This window comes from Oncorhynchus nerka, linkage group LG1 (assembly GCF_034236695.1).
Source record: "Oncorhynchus nerka isolate Pitt River linkage group LG1, Oner_Uvic_2.0, whole genome shotgun sequence".
Lineage (NCBI taxonomy): Eukaryota > Metazoa > Chordata > Actinopteri > Salmoniformes > Salmonidae > Oncorhynchus > Oncorhynchus nerka.
Genome location: NC_088396.1, coordinates 14,436,941 through 14,455,060, shown reverse-complemented (window position 1 = coordinate 14,455,060; position 18,120 = coordinate 14,436,941). Strand labels below are relative to the sequence as shown.

The 18,120-nt window shown below is 44.8% G+C and overlaps 1 protein-coding gene across 4 annotated transcripts in view; it reads right to left on the bottom strand.

Annotated features, from left to right (window-relative positions):
- The window catches only part of LOC115101085 (E3 ubiquitin-protein ligase ubr3-like), a 41,782-nt gene that overhangs the window by 18,030 nt on the left and 5,632 nt on the right, over positions 1-18,120 (bottom strand). Inside the window, exons 10-30 of one of the 4 annotated variants that reach the window (XM_029620310.2) lie at positions 17,592-17,725; positions 17,390-17,476; positions 17,236-17,301; positions 17,061-17,150; positions 15,223-15,351; positions 15,078-15,130; positions 14,787-14,920; positions 14,580-14,665; positions 14,025-14,166; positions 13,136-13,232; positions 11,568-11,712; positions 11,318-11,422; positions 11,053-11,229; positions 10,780-10,812; positions 9,562-10,013; positions 8,405-8,493; positions 5,964-6,113; positions 4,921-5,054; positions 1,692-1,802; positions 1,375-1,587; positions 936-1,072 (exon numbers count right to left, since the gene is read on the bottom strand). In XM_029620310.2, coding sequence (XP_029476170.1) covers positions 936-1,072; positions 1,375-1,587; positions 1,692-1,802; positions 4,921-5,054; positions 5,964-6,113; positions 8,405-8,493; positions 9,562-10,013; positions 10,780-10,812; positions 11,053-11,229; positions 11,318-11,422; positions 11,568-11,712; positions 13,136-13,232; positions 14,025-14,166; positions 14,580-14,665; positions 14,787-14,920; positions 15,078-15,130; positions 15,223-15,351; positions 17,061-17,150; positions 17,236-17,301; positions 17,390-17,476; positions 17,592-17,725 — 2,764 coding nt within the window. The remainder of the gene's footprint in view (positions 1-935; positions 1,073-1,374; positions 1,588-1,691; positions 1,803-4,920; positions 5,055-5,963; positions 6,114-8,404; positions 8,494-9,561; positions 10,014-10,779; positions 10,813-11,052; positions 11,230-11,317; positions 11,423-11,567; positions 11,713-13,135; positions 13,233-14,024; positions 14,167-14,579; positions 14,666-14,786; positions 14,921-15,077; positions 15,131-15,222; positions 15,352-17,060; positions 17,151-17,235; positions 17,302-17,389; positions 17,477-17,591; positions 17,726-18,120) is intronic. The other 3 variants (XM_029620397.2, XM_029620486.2, XM_029620569.2) reach the window with 3 other exon arrangements.

Genomic DNA, 18,120 nt, shown 5'->3' with positions numbered 1-18,120 from the left:
ACGCATGATCAATTTCAGGTTATGATAAAAGCACTGCAGAGCGCCTGCTACCTTCAGATTTTTAGAGGAGCGTGTTGTTCAAGGAAGGACGATTTGGGCTCTAACACACAGCGCAACAAAACTGTGAATAAGCGCTCAGGAGAAAAAGAGCTCTTCAAATCAGTCAAAGGGAGGCAGAGTGATAAATCCATACAGTCAGAGGTAATAAAAGACTAGGCAAAGGATGGTGGAACCAACCAGAGTCAATACCATTTTACTGCATTCGTAACTGACAAAGCTGCTTAGAAGCAGCACTTCCAGCCCCACACTGCAGTACAAGCAGAGGTATGAATAAAGACAATCAAGAAAACCTTCACAGGTTCCGAGCAACTTCATTTTTTCCCTTCTTCAAAATACTCTATATATCCGATGCAGGTACAAAGACAAATTCGATACGCTTCGACTGTACATCAAAGTTAATGTACAAAAGCCTTTTCAAGCAGCCCTTCTCAAATCGAAGAAGTGCACTCAATGGGAAAAAAACAAAAATACAACTAGGCTAAACTCAGGAAAGGTTGCAATTCTCTTTCTGTGCCCAGTTATTGTAGGCTAATGTCAGGCAGGGAGCTGGCTTTAAGAGCACAAAGGAGCAGACAGGACCAGGCAGCCAGCGGCCACCAGACAATAGTCAGTGGTGTGCCTAATAAGAGCAGTGAAGGAGGACCTCCCTGTCTGACTGGAGCAAGGTGAGGGGGTCACTAGCCACAGGAACACAGTCTCACTGAAAGATAGCCCACAGTGACCAGTCTATCCCACATCTCCAAGGCCTGTCAGCAGGGTGCACTTTCATTTAGTCTAGCTTGAAATTGAGAATTCTCTGTATGACTGTGACAAATGGAGTCTCTAAAATTGTACTTATTTTGAAGTGTCTCAGAGCAGACTGCGGTGTCCCTCACCTGGCCACAGAGTACATGAAGAGGAAGTCATTGTCAGGGGAACCTGGGTTCTTGCCATAGTCCATGTACTTCCTCTGGGTTGTGTTCTTGATGTCCTTGATAACCAACTCCATCTCCTTACTGAGGTTGGACTCCGTCTGAAGGGGAAAGGTTACACAGTGACTTCATAGCATCTCCATTTTGACAACAATGGTAATTTAGACATAATGGTCACCCACTGGTGTGCATTTGCAAATCACTGGTATGGTATGGGAAACAAACCACAGCAAAGGTTTGCCAGGAGATGACCGGTTCAATATGAACGGAGGCCAAACTGGGGTACCACTAAAAAAGCTGCAATATCGTTAGTGTCAGTCTCATTTGTCAGCTAGTGATGTGTTAAGATGGAGTGATCAGGGGAACAGACTGGGGTGAAGCTGTATAGACCTCTCTGCCTTACAGTGGTGCTTACTGGGAAAAATCCCAGCTGCTCTTGCAGGTCCTCCACCTCCTTCACCAGCACAGAGGTCTTCTTGTTGCTGGGCATGTGCCAGCTGACCACCTCGGTGCTCCGGCCCGGGCGGCAGGGCAGCACGCTGTTAGCAAACTGTCTGCACAGCGGGCAGGTGAACTCTCCCTTATCCACAGAGAAGCCCTGCATCACCTGGTCATTCTGTGTAAAAAAAATCCACTTGGGATTATTACAGATGCAGGGTAGGACTGCCTCATGTCATGTCCCTTATGTCAATCCATACTCTCGTATAGATACTCTCTTACCCGCAGTGACTCCATGTAGGACTTGTGGCAGTCTATGTGCAGGGTGTGTCCACAGGTCTGCACATACACACCTCCATCCCAGCCTATTGAGACTGACTGCAGACAGGAACTCTGTGAAACAGACAAGAGAACAGCACAAGACAGGTTAGAGTCTATTCCCTTTGAAGTTCCATAACGGTAGAAATTAAATATATAGACTCAGCAAAGAAAAGAACATCTCTTTTTCCAGGACCCTGTCTTTCAAAGCTAATTCTTAAAAATCTAAATAACTTCAGATCTTCACTGTAAAGGGTTTGAACACGTTTCCCATGCTTGTTCAATGAACCATACACAATTAATGAACATGCACCTGTGGAACGGTCATTAAGACACTAACAGCTTACAGACGGTAGGCAATTAAGGTCACAGTTATGAAAAAAACACCAAAAGAAAGATGCCCAGGGTCCCTGCTCATCTGCGTGAACGTGCATTAGGCATGCCGCAAGGAGGCATGAGGACTGCAGATGTGGCCAATAAATTGCAATGTCCGTACTGTGAGACGCTTAAGACAGTGCTACAGGGAAACAGAACGGACAGCTGATCGTCCTCGCAGTGGCAGACCACGTGTAACAACACCTGCACAGGATCGGTACATCCGAACATCACACATGCGGGACAGGATGGCAACAACTGCCTGAGTTACACCAGGAACGCACAACCCTCCATCAGTGCTCAGACTGTCCGCAATAGGCTGAGAGAGGCTGGACTGAGGGCTTGTAGGCCTGTTGTAAGGCAGGTCCTCACCAGACATCACCGGCAACGACGTCGCCTATGGGCACAAACCCAATGTCGCTGGACCAGACAGGACTGACAAAAAGTGCTCTTCCCTGGCGAGTCGTGGTTTTGTCTCACCAGGGGTGATGGTTGGATTCGCGTATAGCCAGTACATGACTTACTTTTGACAGGGACATATTATTCAATTTATTCAATGTCTGTGGAACTTGTTCAGTTTGTCTCAGTTGTTGAATCTTATGTTCATACAAATACATGTTAAATTTGCTGAAAATAAACGCAGGTGACAGTGAGAGGACGTTTATTTTTTTGCTGAGTTTACAATAGATTCATTTAACTACATTTCTAATGAATTACAAGGCTCTAGACAAACTTTTTTCCACTTTTTGATGGCACCAGCACATGATTTGGGCACACAAATTTTCTCCTGACCTGTGTCCCATCATGTAACTGCGTTTTATACAGAACCAGGTTAAAAACAACTAGCCATATTTTAAATTCGCATGCACTCGCAGGGCTTGACATTCAGGTAATTTTGCCAGTGGCACACCGGGCCAGTGCTAAAGCTACTGGCCCGAATGCAAAGAACACTGTGCCCGGGAAAGCAGATGATGCGTGAATCACTTAAATGTTCTCTTTAAATTTGCGGGCTGAGCAAGTAGCCTATAATGACCCACCCTCCATACACAAATAATTACATTTTAAACAAATATCTACAGTTGTAGGGCCCTATACAATCAATTTTATATTTTGGTAAATTCAGTTTTCCCTTAGTTTCTTTCAGGTTCTCAATCACTATTTTTATTTTTTTAAATCACACTTTATAGAAAAACTACAAAAAGTCCATAATGCTGAAACCGCATCAGTAGACTAATTTTGAGGTAAAAATAAATAAAAAAATAAAATAAAAAAAACGTCAATTGGGCGACTAGCAAGAGACCGTTTGACTAGCTGTGTTTTTGTACTGTCAATATAGGCTACATGTGATGGTAGAGTTAGCGAAACAAATGCCCTGCGATTGATACAAATTGTGATAGTCTGCCAGGTAGGCCTACTTTGCAGTCAACTTTTTATTGGGAAGATTTGTTAGGAAAGCCTTTCGAAATGTTAATTCAAAAACAGAGGATGATGACAATTGCGCATCGCAAAGACTTCAGACCAAACATTTTGAATGGTCTGCATTCCCATTGTTTGAATAAATCTTAATAGTTTTTTTTAAAGCCAATTGCGAACCAAAAACTAATGTGACAAGCCAAAAATACATTTAAAATTAAAAAATAAATTACAAATCAAAAAACAATCACTGGCACCCAACCAACCAATTCAAATGAGGTGTCGCACTGCCAAGTCAAAAGGGTTCAAATGCAAGTGGCAGTTTTAAACCTTGAATTTACATTTCTATGTGCCAGTAAGGCAGTAACATTCTCTGGAGAAAGAACGAAAGAATAGCAGTGCAGCTAAAATTGAAAGACAGTGGCAGTGTTTCTTAGTCACTGACTAACTGCCTCAGTGCTCCCAGTCAGAGAGAGGGGGAAAAAATAAAAAATAAGGTGGAGGAGAAGGTCTGTCGGGAGGTCTAAATCCTCCATGCCTCATTATCTCCGCTCTCAGGCTGCTGGAGTTACTGACAGACTAGCCGATTAAACGCAACTTGGTGATTTACGAATGATTTGAGTGGCGACTGGAGCTCGGTCATGACATAGAATGAAGTTTCAGTAAAAAAAAACGACTGATTCCAGCACACAAATAGCCCGCAGTAGTTGCCGCTCGACTCCGTCTAGTTGAGTTGAGTCGGCTACTGACAGACAGGCAGGCACACTTCGCCGGGGGCTGGGACTAGGCTGTTGAATCACCGGAAACCCACTCAGGCAGAAATGGTTCAACATCTATGATGGGAATCCACTCCATGTGCATGAGAGACTTGTAAAAAAACAGGAATGCTGGCCTCCCGAGTGGCGCAGCAGTCTAAGGCACTGCATTGCAGTGCTAGAGGCGTCACTACAGATCCGGGTTCGATCCCGGGCAGTGTTGCAGCCGGCCGCGCTCTAGCGACTCCTTGTTGCAGCCGGGCGCAATGCACGCCGACTTCGGTCACCAGTTGTACAGTGTTTCCTCTGACACATTGGTGCGGCTGGCTTCCGAGTTAAGCGAGCAGTGTCAAGAAGCAGTGCGGCTTGGATGGGTCCTGTTTCGCAGGACGCATGGCTCTCGACCTTTGCCTCCCCCGAGTTCGTACAGGAGTTGCCGCGATGGGACAAGACTAACTACCAATTGGATACCACAACAATTGGGAAGGAAAGGGGGAAAAGTACACAATAAAATGTAAACATTTTTTTTTTTTGAAAAACAGGAATGCTTAGTGAGCCTTTTTACTTGATAGATCAAAACCAAAGACACGAGAGATATACAGTTTATACAATGTGTGCAAAGTAACCAAGTGAGTGAGTCAGACACCTACATCTTTGAAGAAGCTCTGCATGAGAGCCAGCCTGACGTCGTGAGCAGCCCCGCACGTGTCCACTGGGTAGATGCGCTCCTCGTCAGTGGTTGGCAGTTTCTTTGCCTCGTCGCTCTTGCATCGGTGTCCCAGCACTGAAAGAGTCAGAGCACGGGGGCTCGTTAGTGAGTGATAATCTATTACTACGCATAAGGAGCTCTCAGATTCCCATTTATAAGTCTGCATAACATTTACATAGAACAATCGAGGGGCAGCGGTAGCGTGGAAAACATGTCACGTTGAAGAAATGCCTGTAGTCAAAAGCAGACGTTTTTCCCCTTTTCCACATCAGGAACAGAGATTAGTGAGTGATAAATCAGTCAATAATGACAGCTCGTCTCCCGCACATCCTCTCAGAAATCAGCGGCAGTCGGGGAAAAATATCCCGCTCCCAATGATTATGGCTTCCAATCTAAGGACAAGACAACCGTGTGCAATAATGATCGGAGAGATAATTAACTTAGCGTTTACATTGTCTTTTGATAGGCATCATATGAAATAGCAGTTGGCAGATCATATAAGGTGTTCTTTTGACCTTGAGGCTGCAAGTGTTCCCAAACCGCAACTAATTACTAATAAAACATGCCGTTTATTTTCATGACAGTGAATGATCCTCTGTCTGGGCAGCATGGCATCGAAATGAACTCTTAGCAGAGAGAGGCTGTATGAAAACGCAGCCCGGGATCAACGTGAATGATAAATGAGCCAATTAAAACAGCTCAACTACCTATTAAAATTAGATTTCCAATATGGTGGAGCCAAGCTGCCATGAATAACTGTTTTGGTTTAAATCGGCAAGGGCCGTGCTAAGGGAATGCTAATGTTCTTATCTATGAAATACACTACCCTGTTCAAATGACTCCGTATTGCCATTTCATTAGGTGGTGGTTGAAATTGAACTACAAAACCAGGACGTGGTGAGACAAAAGCAGATTGTGTAGGCCATTCATCTAGTGATGTGAAACAGGGAGGGGGCTACTGGGGGGGATGTAGTGCAGTAGTACCTGAGGAGGCCTGGAGGAGAACAACCAGGCCAGTGGGCCGGTCCTCAGTGGAAGGGCCACTCTGGCCACAGATCACACAGTCATAGAGGACCTCAGACTCCTTTACTTCAGAGGCACCCAGGTCCATGGCTGCTTCAGTGTCCGGGGATTCTGACAGACACACGACAACACAAAAGGGTTACTTTTGGTTCCTCACTTCAACACTTCATTAATACCACATCAAAATACAAATAAAAGGCTTCATCAGAAATGCTGGAGATATCATCTAGAACAAATCCCATTTGGAGCTGGATAGCAATTTTGCATTCTAAAAACAGATTCTCTGAGCAATTGACATTAAACGAGGAGACAAACATATTGGAATAAGTACTTGGAGCTCGGGGAAGATCTTGGCAAGCCATGTGTGGCGGTAATGTGGTGTGAAACTGCTGTCTTTGGGGCTGGCTAAAACAGGCAGTTAATAAAATGCCATTTGAGGAGGTGCCAGATAAGCTTGCGTTCCTTCCTAGAAATAATACCACGCTCAATTACTTTGTTCTTTCATAATTCAGAGCAAATGAATGACTAGTTCTATTCGGTGGGACACGGGTCTCAACAGTTCCACTTCAGTGAAATAGCATGTATTTTCCTATACAATTTCATTTTCTCAATTGCAAGATGAGAATGGGTGGTTAAAGAGAATAAGCATTGACAAAAGCACAGGTAGCATTCAGACATACTGGTCCACCACTCACTCTACTGTAGTGGAAAGGACTGTGCCTCGTGTCAACACTTTCAGCTCTCTGCTTGCTCTGTCCAAGTGATTGGCGTGGCACTAGAGATTAATTACTGAAGTGAATTTCATTTGAAGAAAAAAAAAAAACGTTAAAAGATTTCAATTTGAACAGCAAATACGGCATAGAAATGTCAACCCCGTGTTGGAATTGATTTATTGCGTCAGGTGGACTGATCTCGGGAGAGGTCGGTGTGTTCCAGGGGAAATGAAAACAGTTGGCGTTAGACGGAACAGCTCAGGCCTCGGGCCGTCAGTGCACGCTGAGCTGGAGACAAGGACACTGGTGTTGCTATGGAGGACGACTGCCTGGCTATGCTATTTTTCGCTCCTGAACAACATGCGTGTAAAATCGTTGCAGTCAACACTGTAGCATGATTGAGTGAGGATAGTTGTAGTGACAAATTGAATGCTTTCAGATGGCATCCTATGAAGGATGCGGTGGCATTTTCAGCCCTCCAACGGCATAGCCTACAACTGCTCAATCGTAAACAAATCACTGTCCAAAGTCATTTACACGCGAAAATCTAGATCATAAACATTCCAATTTAGAGCCCATAATAAGTCATGCTACAAAATCCATTTAAAAAGCAGATGCTCGCAACATCTGTTACCCGAGTCAAACGCATGAATGCTCAGAAACAATAGGATCATATCTTGAAACACACGAGCCTCACCGTATTCAAAATAGTCATCTTTCATGTGGCACACAGCTAGGAGCGAGAACAAAAATGCAACACTGTAAACGGGAATTCAAAAAAGGGGATTTTGTCTTTGCGCATAAAAACACAAGACATCATAAGACCGACATCCGGGTACTATCTTTGGTTTTCCACAAAGCCCATAACCACTGCGGCCAAAAGCACTGGGAGATTCGTGTTTGAACAGATGCTTTCACCATTGGACCTATTTGCCTTGTCAAAATCCCAGCACAAATATTCATATCCTCTGACCTTTGATTCAATCTGTGAAACAAACATAGCTCATGAGAAGCCAATGACCAATCTTTATACTGAGGAGATGGACACGCAAGCTAATCCATTCAATAAATGTGGGGCGTTGTCAGCAGGGACATCTGCAAATAAGATGGCGAAATTACTACTCAAACAATTGTACGTTTCTTCAAAATCTGTGCAAATAGGCAAACTCCATTTACATTGTTAAACCCTGCCTAAGTGTTCACTCTGATCACAGAGACCATTATTTATCCGCTAACCACGCTGGGTCAGGGTCGTCCCTGGGAGTCCATACCACTATTAGTGCTTTGATCCGCTGTGCACTCGACCAGCACGACTCCAACCCCAGGGGAGTGCTTTCCTCTCATTGTGCCTAACAAGTGTAGGTAGTCCATGGGAGGGCCGAGGGCTGTGGCCAGTGTCACCTTCTTTCCTTCAAAGACTATAATGGAACGAGTCCATAAAATGTCCTCAGCATGAGTGGCGTGGAGTCCACTTCAATGTTATAGCGAACCGGGCCCCGTATCCAAGAAATCCTAGCATATATATTGCGCCATCGAATAAATCTGTCAATACATAAGTACAGCTAGAAGCTTGGAAAGGTTTCTGAGAAGACTGACCCAACATTCACAATAACTCATAGATGGGGAAAACAATAGGAATGCGCTTTGAGAATGAGAAATGGTGCTGGACCAAAAGAGTCACTGCCTTACCAACATCCATGGCTGTTTCCATGAAACTCTTCTGTCTGGAGGCAAACTCAGCCAGGAGTTTTTGCTGTCTCTCTCGAGCCCTCTGACGCCTGAACGGAAAACAAAACTTCAAAATCACAGAAGACTACTTCCATATAAAAACTGCCATCGATACAAAGAGTCACAGTCATACCATTTCACACAAGTGTCAAAGTGTTGCATAGCTTGGAAATAGTCGGAGACTGGAGGTGACACCGCCACACATAAAACAAACCAAAAATCCTACAGAGCTATTCTAATCTAAATGTGTACTTAAAATAGAGTGCTGAGGCATTTGGCCCAGGCTTCCATTATTTTGATGCAGGAGTAATGCCCATTCTCTTCACTGATTGGGTTAGCCCATCACCATAGCAACAGCTTCCATGTGTAAGTGGAAATGCTTCGTTTTAATAATGCACCGAAAGCCCTTTTCTCAATGGCTAGCCATTAACATCACCACCACTCACCAACCAGTGCTTTACCATTTCCAGACAGTGACTGGTCTGCCCGTTACACAACGCTTGTTTTTCCTCAGACGCCGCCACAAAGGCACACTAGATCATGCGAGATTGGCTTTGTAGCATTGGACACTGATACATACAAACTACAACGTAAGAGCCTATTCTGAGCACGGCTACAGTATGTGACTGGGTGCTGGGCTGTGAAGGTGATTACTTCCCTAATGTGGCTGGCTGTAGATCCTGTGCAGACTTCCAGCGAGCAGGGTTGACTGTAAATAGAGACCCCTAATAAGAGGACATAAACAAATGGTGACAGGAGCGCCACAGCTCAGTAATTCCCACTGACAGCGTCAGGGGCACAGACAGCCCGTCTGAGAAATGTGAAGCACCCCCTTTCAGCTTCCTCTGCCATTGGCTGGCCCACAGTCGCCCTGGCAACAGCCCGAGAACAAGGCTCTATCTACGCTGATTGAATATATATATATATATATATATATATTCTTTTACAAATTCATACTCTGCAGATGCCCTTTGACTAACTTCAAAAAAAGAGTTTCTCATTTCAAAAGCTAATAAAATCCTCACATTGAAACAGTTCAACATTGATTATTGTATTCATTTTAAGAGACACCACATAAGTTGATGGTTTTGCAAACGGAGTGGCAACCTGTAACAAACCTCTCCTCCTTATCCATGGTCTTCTTGGCAGTGGGGCTGTTCTTCTTGGGAGCGACGGGAGGAAAGACCTTCCCACAGATCTCCTGGATGCTGCGCTTGCTCTGGTGGCTACGCGTGGCCGCCTTGGTGAGGATGCGCTCGATGGCGGTGATGCCGTCCCCGTGGGCGTGGCGGTTTGGGTTGGCGTCCATGTCCTCCAGCCAGGTGGCCGACAGCGAGTTCTGCTTGGCCGACAGCTTCTGGTGCAGCTTGATGAGCAGGGAGAGCATGCTCTCGTGGATCTCCAGGATCTCGGTGACCAGCTGGGGAGGCGTGCCGGGCGGGACCCAGCGAGTGGAGCTGCTCTTGGGCCGCACCGCCTGGCTAGCCTCTGTGCTGCTGCGGTTGATGATCTCCTGGAACTTCCTCCGGCGCTCCGCCACCAGGCTGAACACCTGCGCCTCCCGCACATTCTACCAATAGCAGAGGCACACGTCAGATCTCTCCTACACACACCTGCTTTCCAAACATGCAGCACAAACCATGGCCCTCTCAATAAACACATGCAGATGAGGGAGAGCAAGAGAGACACCCATGTGACCACCTTTCCTTCCAATTCAGCCGGTCCATGTCAAAACGCTGTCTTTCAATGGAGTGTTTATGTGCACGACACAAATGCCTGCTCAAATTACAACGTCACATAAATCAATTTTGGCATGATGGATCCCCGCATCCCTACATTAGGAGGCCCCCTTGCCATCAGCAGATGGGCACGGCGCACATATCGAAGTCACATTAAATACCCCTAATTCTGCTGACTTTTCAAGAGAAACCTCAGAGTTCTAGTTCATATTATGAGAGGAAAATTCAACCCCCACCTTAAATGTGAAAAACATTGGAACAATTGCAATGACTTGCCCTGACAATGGATGGGAGCACTGTTAGATATACATACATCACACAGCCCTGTCGGAGCGCCATCAATCAAGGTAACATGCAGTTAAAAAGCGTTTACCCAGACTCACATTATACACTTAGATTCAACCCCCATCAGAGCACAACACCACACACTCAAAATTACCTAAATATGGCTACAAATCATAAGACATGAACAAGAGAACAACGTTGTAATGGAGGTTTTACACGACAGTCAGAAGAGAACACACTGCAAGGCCCTGAGGACATCATCCAGGTCTTCCTAGTAAGAACGAACAAAACACTCAAAATGCAAACTGCTACCTCTCTCCAATTCCCTGTCAGACGCCTGGAATTCTGTGGAGCAGAAGCACGGCAAAAACAACATTACGTAAGTGCTTTTAACACATATGGCCCTGGCAAAGAGCGACCTCTCCACATCAAAAGATATAACAGGCTACATAATACAAATAATACCCAGTATACTGAAGGAACATTATACCTCATCTACCCAGGGGTAAGCAATTCTGAACACAGTAGCATGAATACATGAGTCGAGGCAGTACCACCCAGTGTGCAAGCAGGGTGTTAACTGACCTGGCCGAAGTTGGATGCCTCGGCGCTGGTGCTGGCAGGGGGCTCCCTCTCCCTCTTCACCTCGGGGGCAGTCTCAGGCACCCTCACCCTCACGTAGTTGATGACATGGTGCAGGTTAGACAAGAGGTTGGTGCCTGGGAACCAGCTGTCATGGCAGTGCTCCTCAATGCAAGGCTCCTAGTCACGGAACATGAGAAAGGGGGTTAATGTGAAGGGCACATAGGAAGAAACTGACGAACGTTGTCTGAGTGGCTGAAGGTCTAACCTCATCCCCCTTGTCCTCTTCAACCTGGTTGTCCAAGCCCAGCTCAATCAGGTAGAGCACCATGCACAGAACGTGCTCAGACATGTTGGAGTGATCCAGCCAGATCTAAAAACAAAACATTTCATTATTGTTCTGCCAAATTCAACCATAGGGCAAATCTCACCATCAGATTTGATCAAAGACAATGAAATTCCTATGCACAGGTGTTTCTTTGAGGGACGAGTGAGTGAAGAGGTGTTGGAAGGGTCACCTTGTAAAGCAGTGTGAAGATGACAATGTGCAGTGTCTTGCAGTGCAACAGCCTGTCCAGGCCTTTGTAACATGGGTGCAGAGGAGTTCGCTCTTTGTACGGTGGCCATGGATTCCCCGTCGTGTGCATCCCGGACTGTTTCAAGCTGGATACAACAACAAATCAGGTCAATTCCAAGCAATAATCAATAGAGCTCAACCCAACATCACAAACGCATAGGTAATAACGTAACATTAAATCATCTCCTGAGGAATTTACCACACGGAACCTGTCAGTCTACGCAAAATAACAGCCGATCGGCTGAAAAGACAAGCTATTAGTGATGAAAGAATCGTGGTTATATAACAACGTGGCCTGGTTGACAGGCAATCCGTCATATTCCAACAATGTGAACGAGTAACATAAGCCTTCTATCACAGACTTGTGGGGAAATTGCAGCTTCAATGTGCTTCAAGGGGGAAATACAATCACCTGGTGTCATGACAGGGTTACTACACGCCGTACTAGAATGTATGTTTCAACATGTGATGATCTAAAAATAGCAAAAATAAATCGAAATCATTCTTATTTGTTGTTCAACATGGATTGAATAGCTTGGAATTCTAAAATTGCCTTGGTTCAATATAGCCTACATTTGGTATTTACAGAAATCATAGAGCAAGAAAAATGTTTCATCCATTACCCATGTAATCTTTCCTTGCCCTTAAACTGCTATTTCAAATTAAGAAGGGCTGCCAGGAGAGGACACTTCAGTAGATTTAGTCACTTCACATCTTAAAGAGATCGTCAGGAAATGAACCTAACACCATCTCTCTCTTCCACCCCAACCATCACATTTGTCTTCGGAGACATCCAACCTAGATCTCACAAGGAAGGATTCTCAGTTGTATTACAGCTCGCAATTAAAATATTGGAACCAACCCCTCTTCACCACGTTGGCCGAACATCTACCAGGCTATCCACAACTCAGGGCCCAAGTACCTGTCCGACCTCATTCTACTCTGCTGCCCAATACGCACCCGTCGCTCCTCCTGGTCCGTCTCCCTTCAGCAGCCCTCTAACAGACGAAAAACTATGGGTGACAGGGCTTTCAGTTGCGCGGCTCCGCGGCTCTGGAACATACTTCCAGACACTATTAGGGCTGCAGTGTCGGTCCTTCTTTAAAAAAGGCAGAGCTCAAGACCGTGCTGTTCAGAAAGGCTTTCTCAGGAACCTCTGCTAATTCTGTTCTCATGTGCTCTAGACCTGATGACAGCTTTGATTGTTATTTTTTTAAATTGCATCTTGGGTCTGAGAAAAGCACTTTACAAATTAAATGAATTATTATTATTATTATGCAGGGCATGACACCCACCCACTCGGTTTCAAACATGACCGTCCCAACTGTAAAACTTAACGAACCAGAACTACATAACATGACATTCTGAATGTACTGTTAAAATAACTATGTACTCATACCTAGTCATTCAAAACCTGAAAATTATTTCACACGTTTTTTGTTGTTATAATAATAATAAATAAACCATTCATTTCTTGCTGGAGACGATGAGCTTAGTGACTTAACTTACAATGCTGAGTATCTGTCCATTGCTGACTGGACATCACGACGGTAGACTGTTCTGAGAATAACCATGATGGGGTCAAACTCCTTCTCCCACACCTCCGCTGGAAAACAGAAAGACCAATACTTGAGGAACGGCTGCTAAAAAGTCACGTTGCCATAAAAAAAAAATGTTTCTTTCTTCCCTCTCGTGGGGCCTCAGAAAGTGGAGTTAGCCTGCCCCCAAGTGGAATGTGCAATGACAGGAAATGTGGCGTTGCGATGACAATCTGACGCCTCCAATGACACAAACCTAATGGGGCTCTGGCTGTTACCACCTACCCACAAACCTTTCCAATGTCTCTATGTAAATGAGAATAAGTTAACTGAGAACACACCTGGTAAAATAAGGGTTAATAAAACCACCAACAGAACAATCATATCATCACAGAATGGCCTCAAAACATTATACAGACTGTATGAGGTCTCCATCACAAAAAAACCCCCACTTAGACTGAAAATTGGGCCAATTTCAATTTCAAACGTGTACAGGACAATAATTAAGTCTTCAAGAGGGACCACGTCTTGATTGAGACTTGTGAATTGTGCAAGTCCCTAGGCTTCTGCATGGGTAGAACTAGTCATTTGTGGTGCATGAGTGCCCTCTCAAGGCAGATTGGTGAAAAAGCAGTGATTATGTTGAATGAAAACAATATGCTTGGTGTTGATCCAACAAAGCTTTTGGACAGCATCTATTCATTAGTCACACACCGCAGCAAAAACTTTTTGCACCGTTGTAAAACGTTTTGAAGTGAAAACTAGAGTTTCTATTGCACAAATCCAGGTCCCTCCCAGTTTAGTTCCGTTCTTTCCCTAGTGAACACATCCCAAGCCAGGAACTACAATAGACAACTTACCTTTAGGTGTGTACATGCCCTGCTGCATGGAACCCCCTAGTTCAAACACGGGGGCTTTGAAGTCAGCCACGGCAGACAGCATCTCCTCAAAGCTGCAACTTCCTGGGACGATCCCACTCTTGGGGTTGGGATTCTCAGGAATCTGAATATTCACTTCAGGAAAGTATGTACCCGGGCAAATGTGCAGCATAATTGAAGGTGATCCCAAAATGTGAAAACGGCAAGATTGATGCGTGTTAAAGGATGCAATTTTTCATTGATTAAACTAATCACAATCAAAGTCACATGTACCAACAAGGGGAGGTCTGATGAAAACGAGGTGTTTTGGTGGGTTTTCCATTTTGTAAAACAAGGACAACACAATTACACATGCTACCAAGAAAAGAAAAAACTAGTGCTTCAGAAAAAGGTTACTGACAACAGAAAATCTGGAGACCAAATATCCAGCTACCAACAAGTCATTATGAGAATCAAAGTGAGAACATACTAACCACGGGTAAGGATGTTCAATTAATTATACTGTGAATTGTGAGGCTGATAAAACAGTGAGGATACGAGGTCCAACAGTGAACTGTGGGTACGGTCGTTCATGCACAGTTGGGAGACCATCTCGGCTCTAAGAATCTCGTCATCTGCCATGCCTATCAACGAAAGGGAGAAATATTCATTTCAAATGTATAAAACGAAAAACCGATGGATAACACTAATATAGTGTACAAACATACCAATTGTTGTTGATGTACAACTTTCTTCTCCACTTACCCAAGTGGATGCGAAGACTGGACAAGATGACGAGAAACGTCAAGGCTCCCTCCAGCATTGGCCTCTCCTGCTCACCGTCAAGTGCAGTATTCTGGTGCACAGAGGCCATGGTCAACAGGTCCACCACTTTGAATCTGGATATGAAAACACATGTTACTGCCAGTAAAACCTCCGGGCTATTCAACTAGTTACTCAAAATGGGATTTTTCAACAGGTGATGATAAACAAGGTCAATGAAGTTTGGCGAAAAACGTCAGGTCGAAAGGACTTTTCCAAAAGGGTTGACCGTACCTCTCGAACACGGAAGAGATGAAGTAGTCTGGATCTAGCCTCGAGGCACACACCTGTCGAAAGATTGTTCTTCCCAATTATTGAATGGAGTTTAGGACCTAACAATCCATAATGTTGAAATCACCTTGAAGAAAGTAGTATATACCTGGAGCAGAAAGATGTCTGGATCGATCATAGAGTTGCAGAAGTGAGACTGTACGTAGGTCATAGCCTGTCCTTTAATCTGCAGACCATTTCTGACCCACATGTTACTGTGGATCTCTGACAGGCTTGCCTACAAGAAAACACAAGGGACATTAACATAAACTGATATGTACCTACTGTATACATTACACTGAACAAATATTAAGGTACCTCCAGAGTGCACAGTCACACAGGAACCGCTTAAACAAGTCAGTCGACGACTCCTACTCATATACAGTGCATTCGGAAAGTATTCAGACCACTTGACTTTTCCCACATTTTGTTACGTTACAGCCTTATTCAAAACTTTATTAAATAGTTTGTCCTCATCTACACACAATAGCCCATAATGACAATAAAACCAGGTAAAGATTTTTTAAAATAAAAATCACATTTACTTAAGTCTGTCTACTCTTTGTTGAAGCACCTTTGGCAGCGATTACACCCTTCGAGTCTTCTTGGGTATGACGCAACAAGCGTCCATTCTTCTCTGCAGATCCTCTCAAGCTCTGTCAGGTTGGATGGGGAGCGTCACTGCACAGCTATTTTCAGGTCTCTCCAGATATGTTTGTTTGGGTTCAAGTCCGGGCTCTGGCTGGGCCACTCAAGGACATTGAGACCTGTCCCGCAGCCACTCCTGCGTTGTCTTGGCTGTGCGCTTAGGGTTATTGTCCTGTTGGAAGGTGAACCTTCACCCCAGTCTGAGGATCTGAGCGCTCTGGAGCAGGTTTTCATCGAGGATCTCTCTGTGCTTTGCTACGTTAATCTTTCCCTCGATGTTGACTAGTCTCCCAGTCCCTGCCGCTGAAAAACATCCCCAGAGCTGCCACCACCATGTTTCACCGTAGGGATGATGCCAGTTTTCCTCCCGATGTGACGCTTGGCATTCAGGTCAAAGAGTTCAATCTTGGTTTCATCAGACCAGAGAATATTGTTCTTATGGTCAGAGAGTCCTTTAGTTGCCTTTTGGCAAACTCCAAGCGGGCGGTCATGTGCCTTTTACTGAAGAGTGGCTTCTGACTGGCCACTACTATAAAGGCCTGATTGGTGGAGTGCTGCAGAGATTGTTATCCCTCTGGAAGTGTCTCCCATCTCCACAAAGGAACTCTGGACCTCTGTCAGAATGACCATCGGGTTCTTGGTCACCTCCCTGACCAAGGCCTTTCTCCCCGATTGCTCAGTTTGGTTGTGAGGCCAACTCTAGGAAGGGTCTTGGTGGTTCCAAACTTTTTCCATTAAAGAATGATGGAGGCCACGGTGTTCTTAGGGACCTTCAAGATCTGTGCCTCGACACAGCCCTGTCTCAGAACTCGACTGACAATTCCGTCGACCTCAAGGCTTGGTTTTTGCTCTGACATGCACTGTGGGACCTTGTATAGACACGTGTGTGCCTTTCCAAATCATGTCCAATCAATTGAATTTACCACAGGTGGACTCCAATCAAGTAGTAGCAACATCAAGGATGATCAATGGAAACAGGATGCACCGGAGCTTAATTTCAAGTGTCATAGCAAAGGGTCTGAATACTTATGTAAATAAGGTATGTTTATGTTTTATACATTTGCTAAATAAAAATCTAAACCTGTTCTCAGGTGTGAATACTTTCCGAATGCACTGTGTGTGTGTGTGTGTGTATGTGTGTGTGTATAATAGACTAACAACTGTTTGGGTATACGAGGGAAGTCAGCCTTTCCTTTTTAGACATTGCGGGACCTTATTCACCCACAACTTCTTCTGACATGTGAGGCATTATCAAGGCATTGAAATGGCATGTGTAATGGTCCTTTATTGGTGCAATACCTGAATCTGGAGAGGATGGACCATGATCCTCATGAGCATCTCTTGGTCTGGGAGGAGACTCTCCAGGTCAAGCCCCTGGCACTTCACTGCCTGTGAGACAATAGACATTCAACTCACAACAAAGAGGGCTAAAGCGCCAGGAACAGAACTTAAAAGTGTTGTAGATCTGTCACACCTTGCTTAGGAACATGGCGTAGTAACGGTGCAGTGGCAGGTGAAACGTCACCTGATTTGGAGCAAGCTACAGAGAAACAGAGACCAGATATAAACACTAAAGAAAACCTGTCTACAAAATGCTTCCTGACTGTTGTGCATATTTGCAGAGTTACCTCATCCACAAAGCCAATGGCATCAAACCAGATCTGCAGAGTCTCCAAGCAGTAGCGCACCACCGTCTTGGTGTATTCCTGTGTCTCCTGCAAATAAACAATGATTTGTGGTATAATCATTTTCGGTTTCTGTGCGTAACACCTGAATGTCAAATAGCCGTAACGTGATCTGCATTACATTTAAGAGGGATATTGGACTCACTTTGACTTTGCAGTGTGTGAGGAGTCCCCACATTGGTTGTGCGCAGGCCTCCAACTCGGCCGCAAATGCTGCATAGTACGTCTGGGACTCAAACTCCACGTGCTCACTCAACTCCCGCTTATTCAAGTTCATACCTACAGGACCAGGCAAGAGCTTTCAGGGTTAGTCATCACGTAACAGATAGCATTACTGTGGTCTCATTCACAAAGACAAAGCAGTGTTAACCCGGAAAACATATTTGTTGACATCTAGATAAGTCTTAAGAATGGGGGGAATCCCATGTATGTAAGGGCAGCCTACACTCATACCATAACATAGTGGCACTATGCTCTCTGCATCTTGCCTAAGTAAGTGGATACTCCAGCCCACAGTATCTGCGGCTAGGGGTTATTTTTAGGGTTATGGTGGGGACATAGCAGGAGTGCTGCACAGACAATTCTAATAGAGATAAGGGCCGTGTTTGATAGCATCAAATCCATGAGGCATTGTGGGTAAATGGTGACTGACTGATCTACAAATAATAATGAGT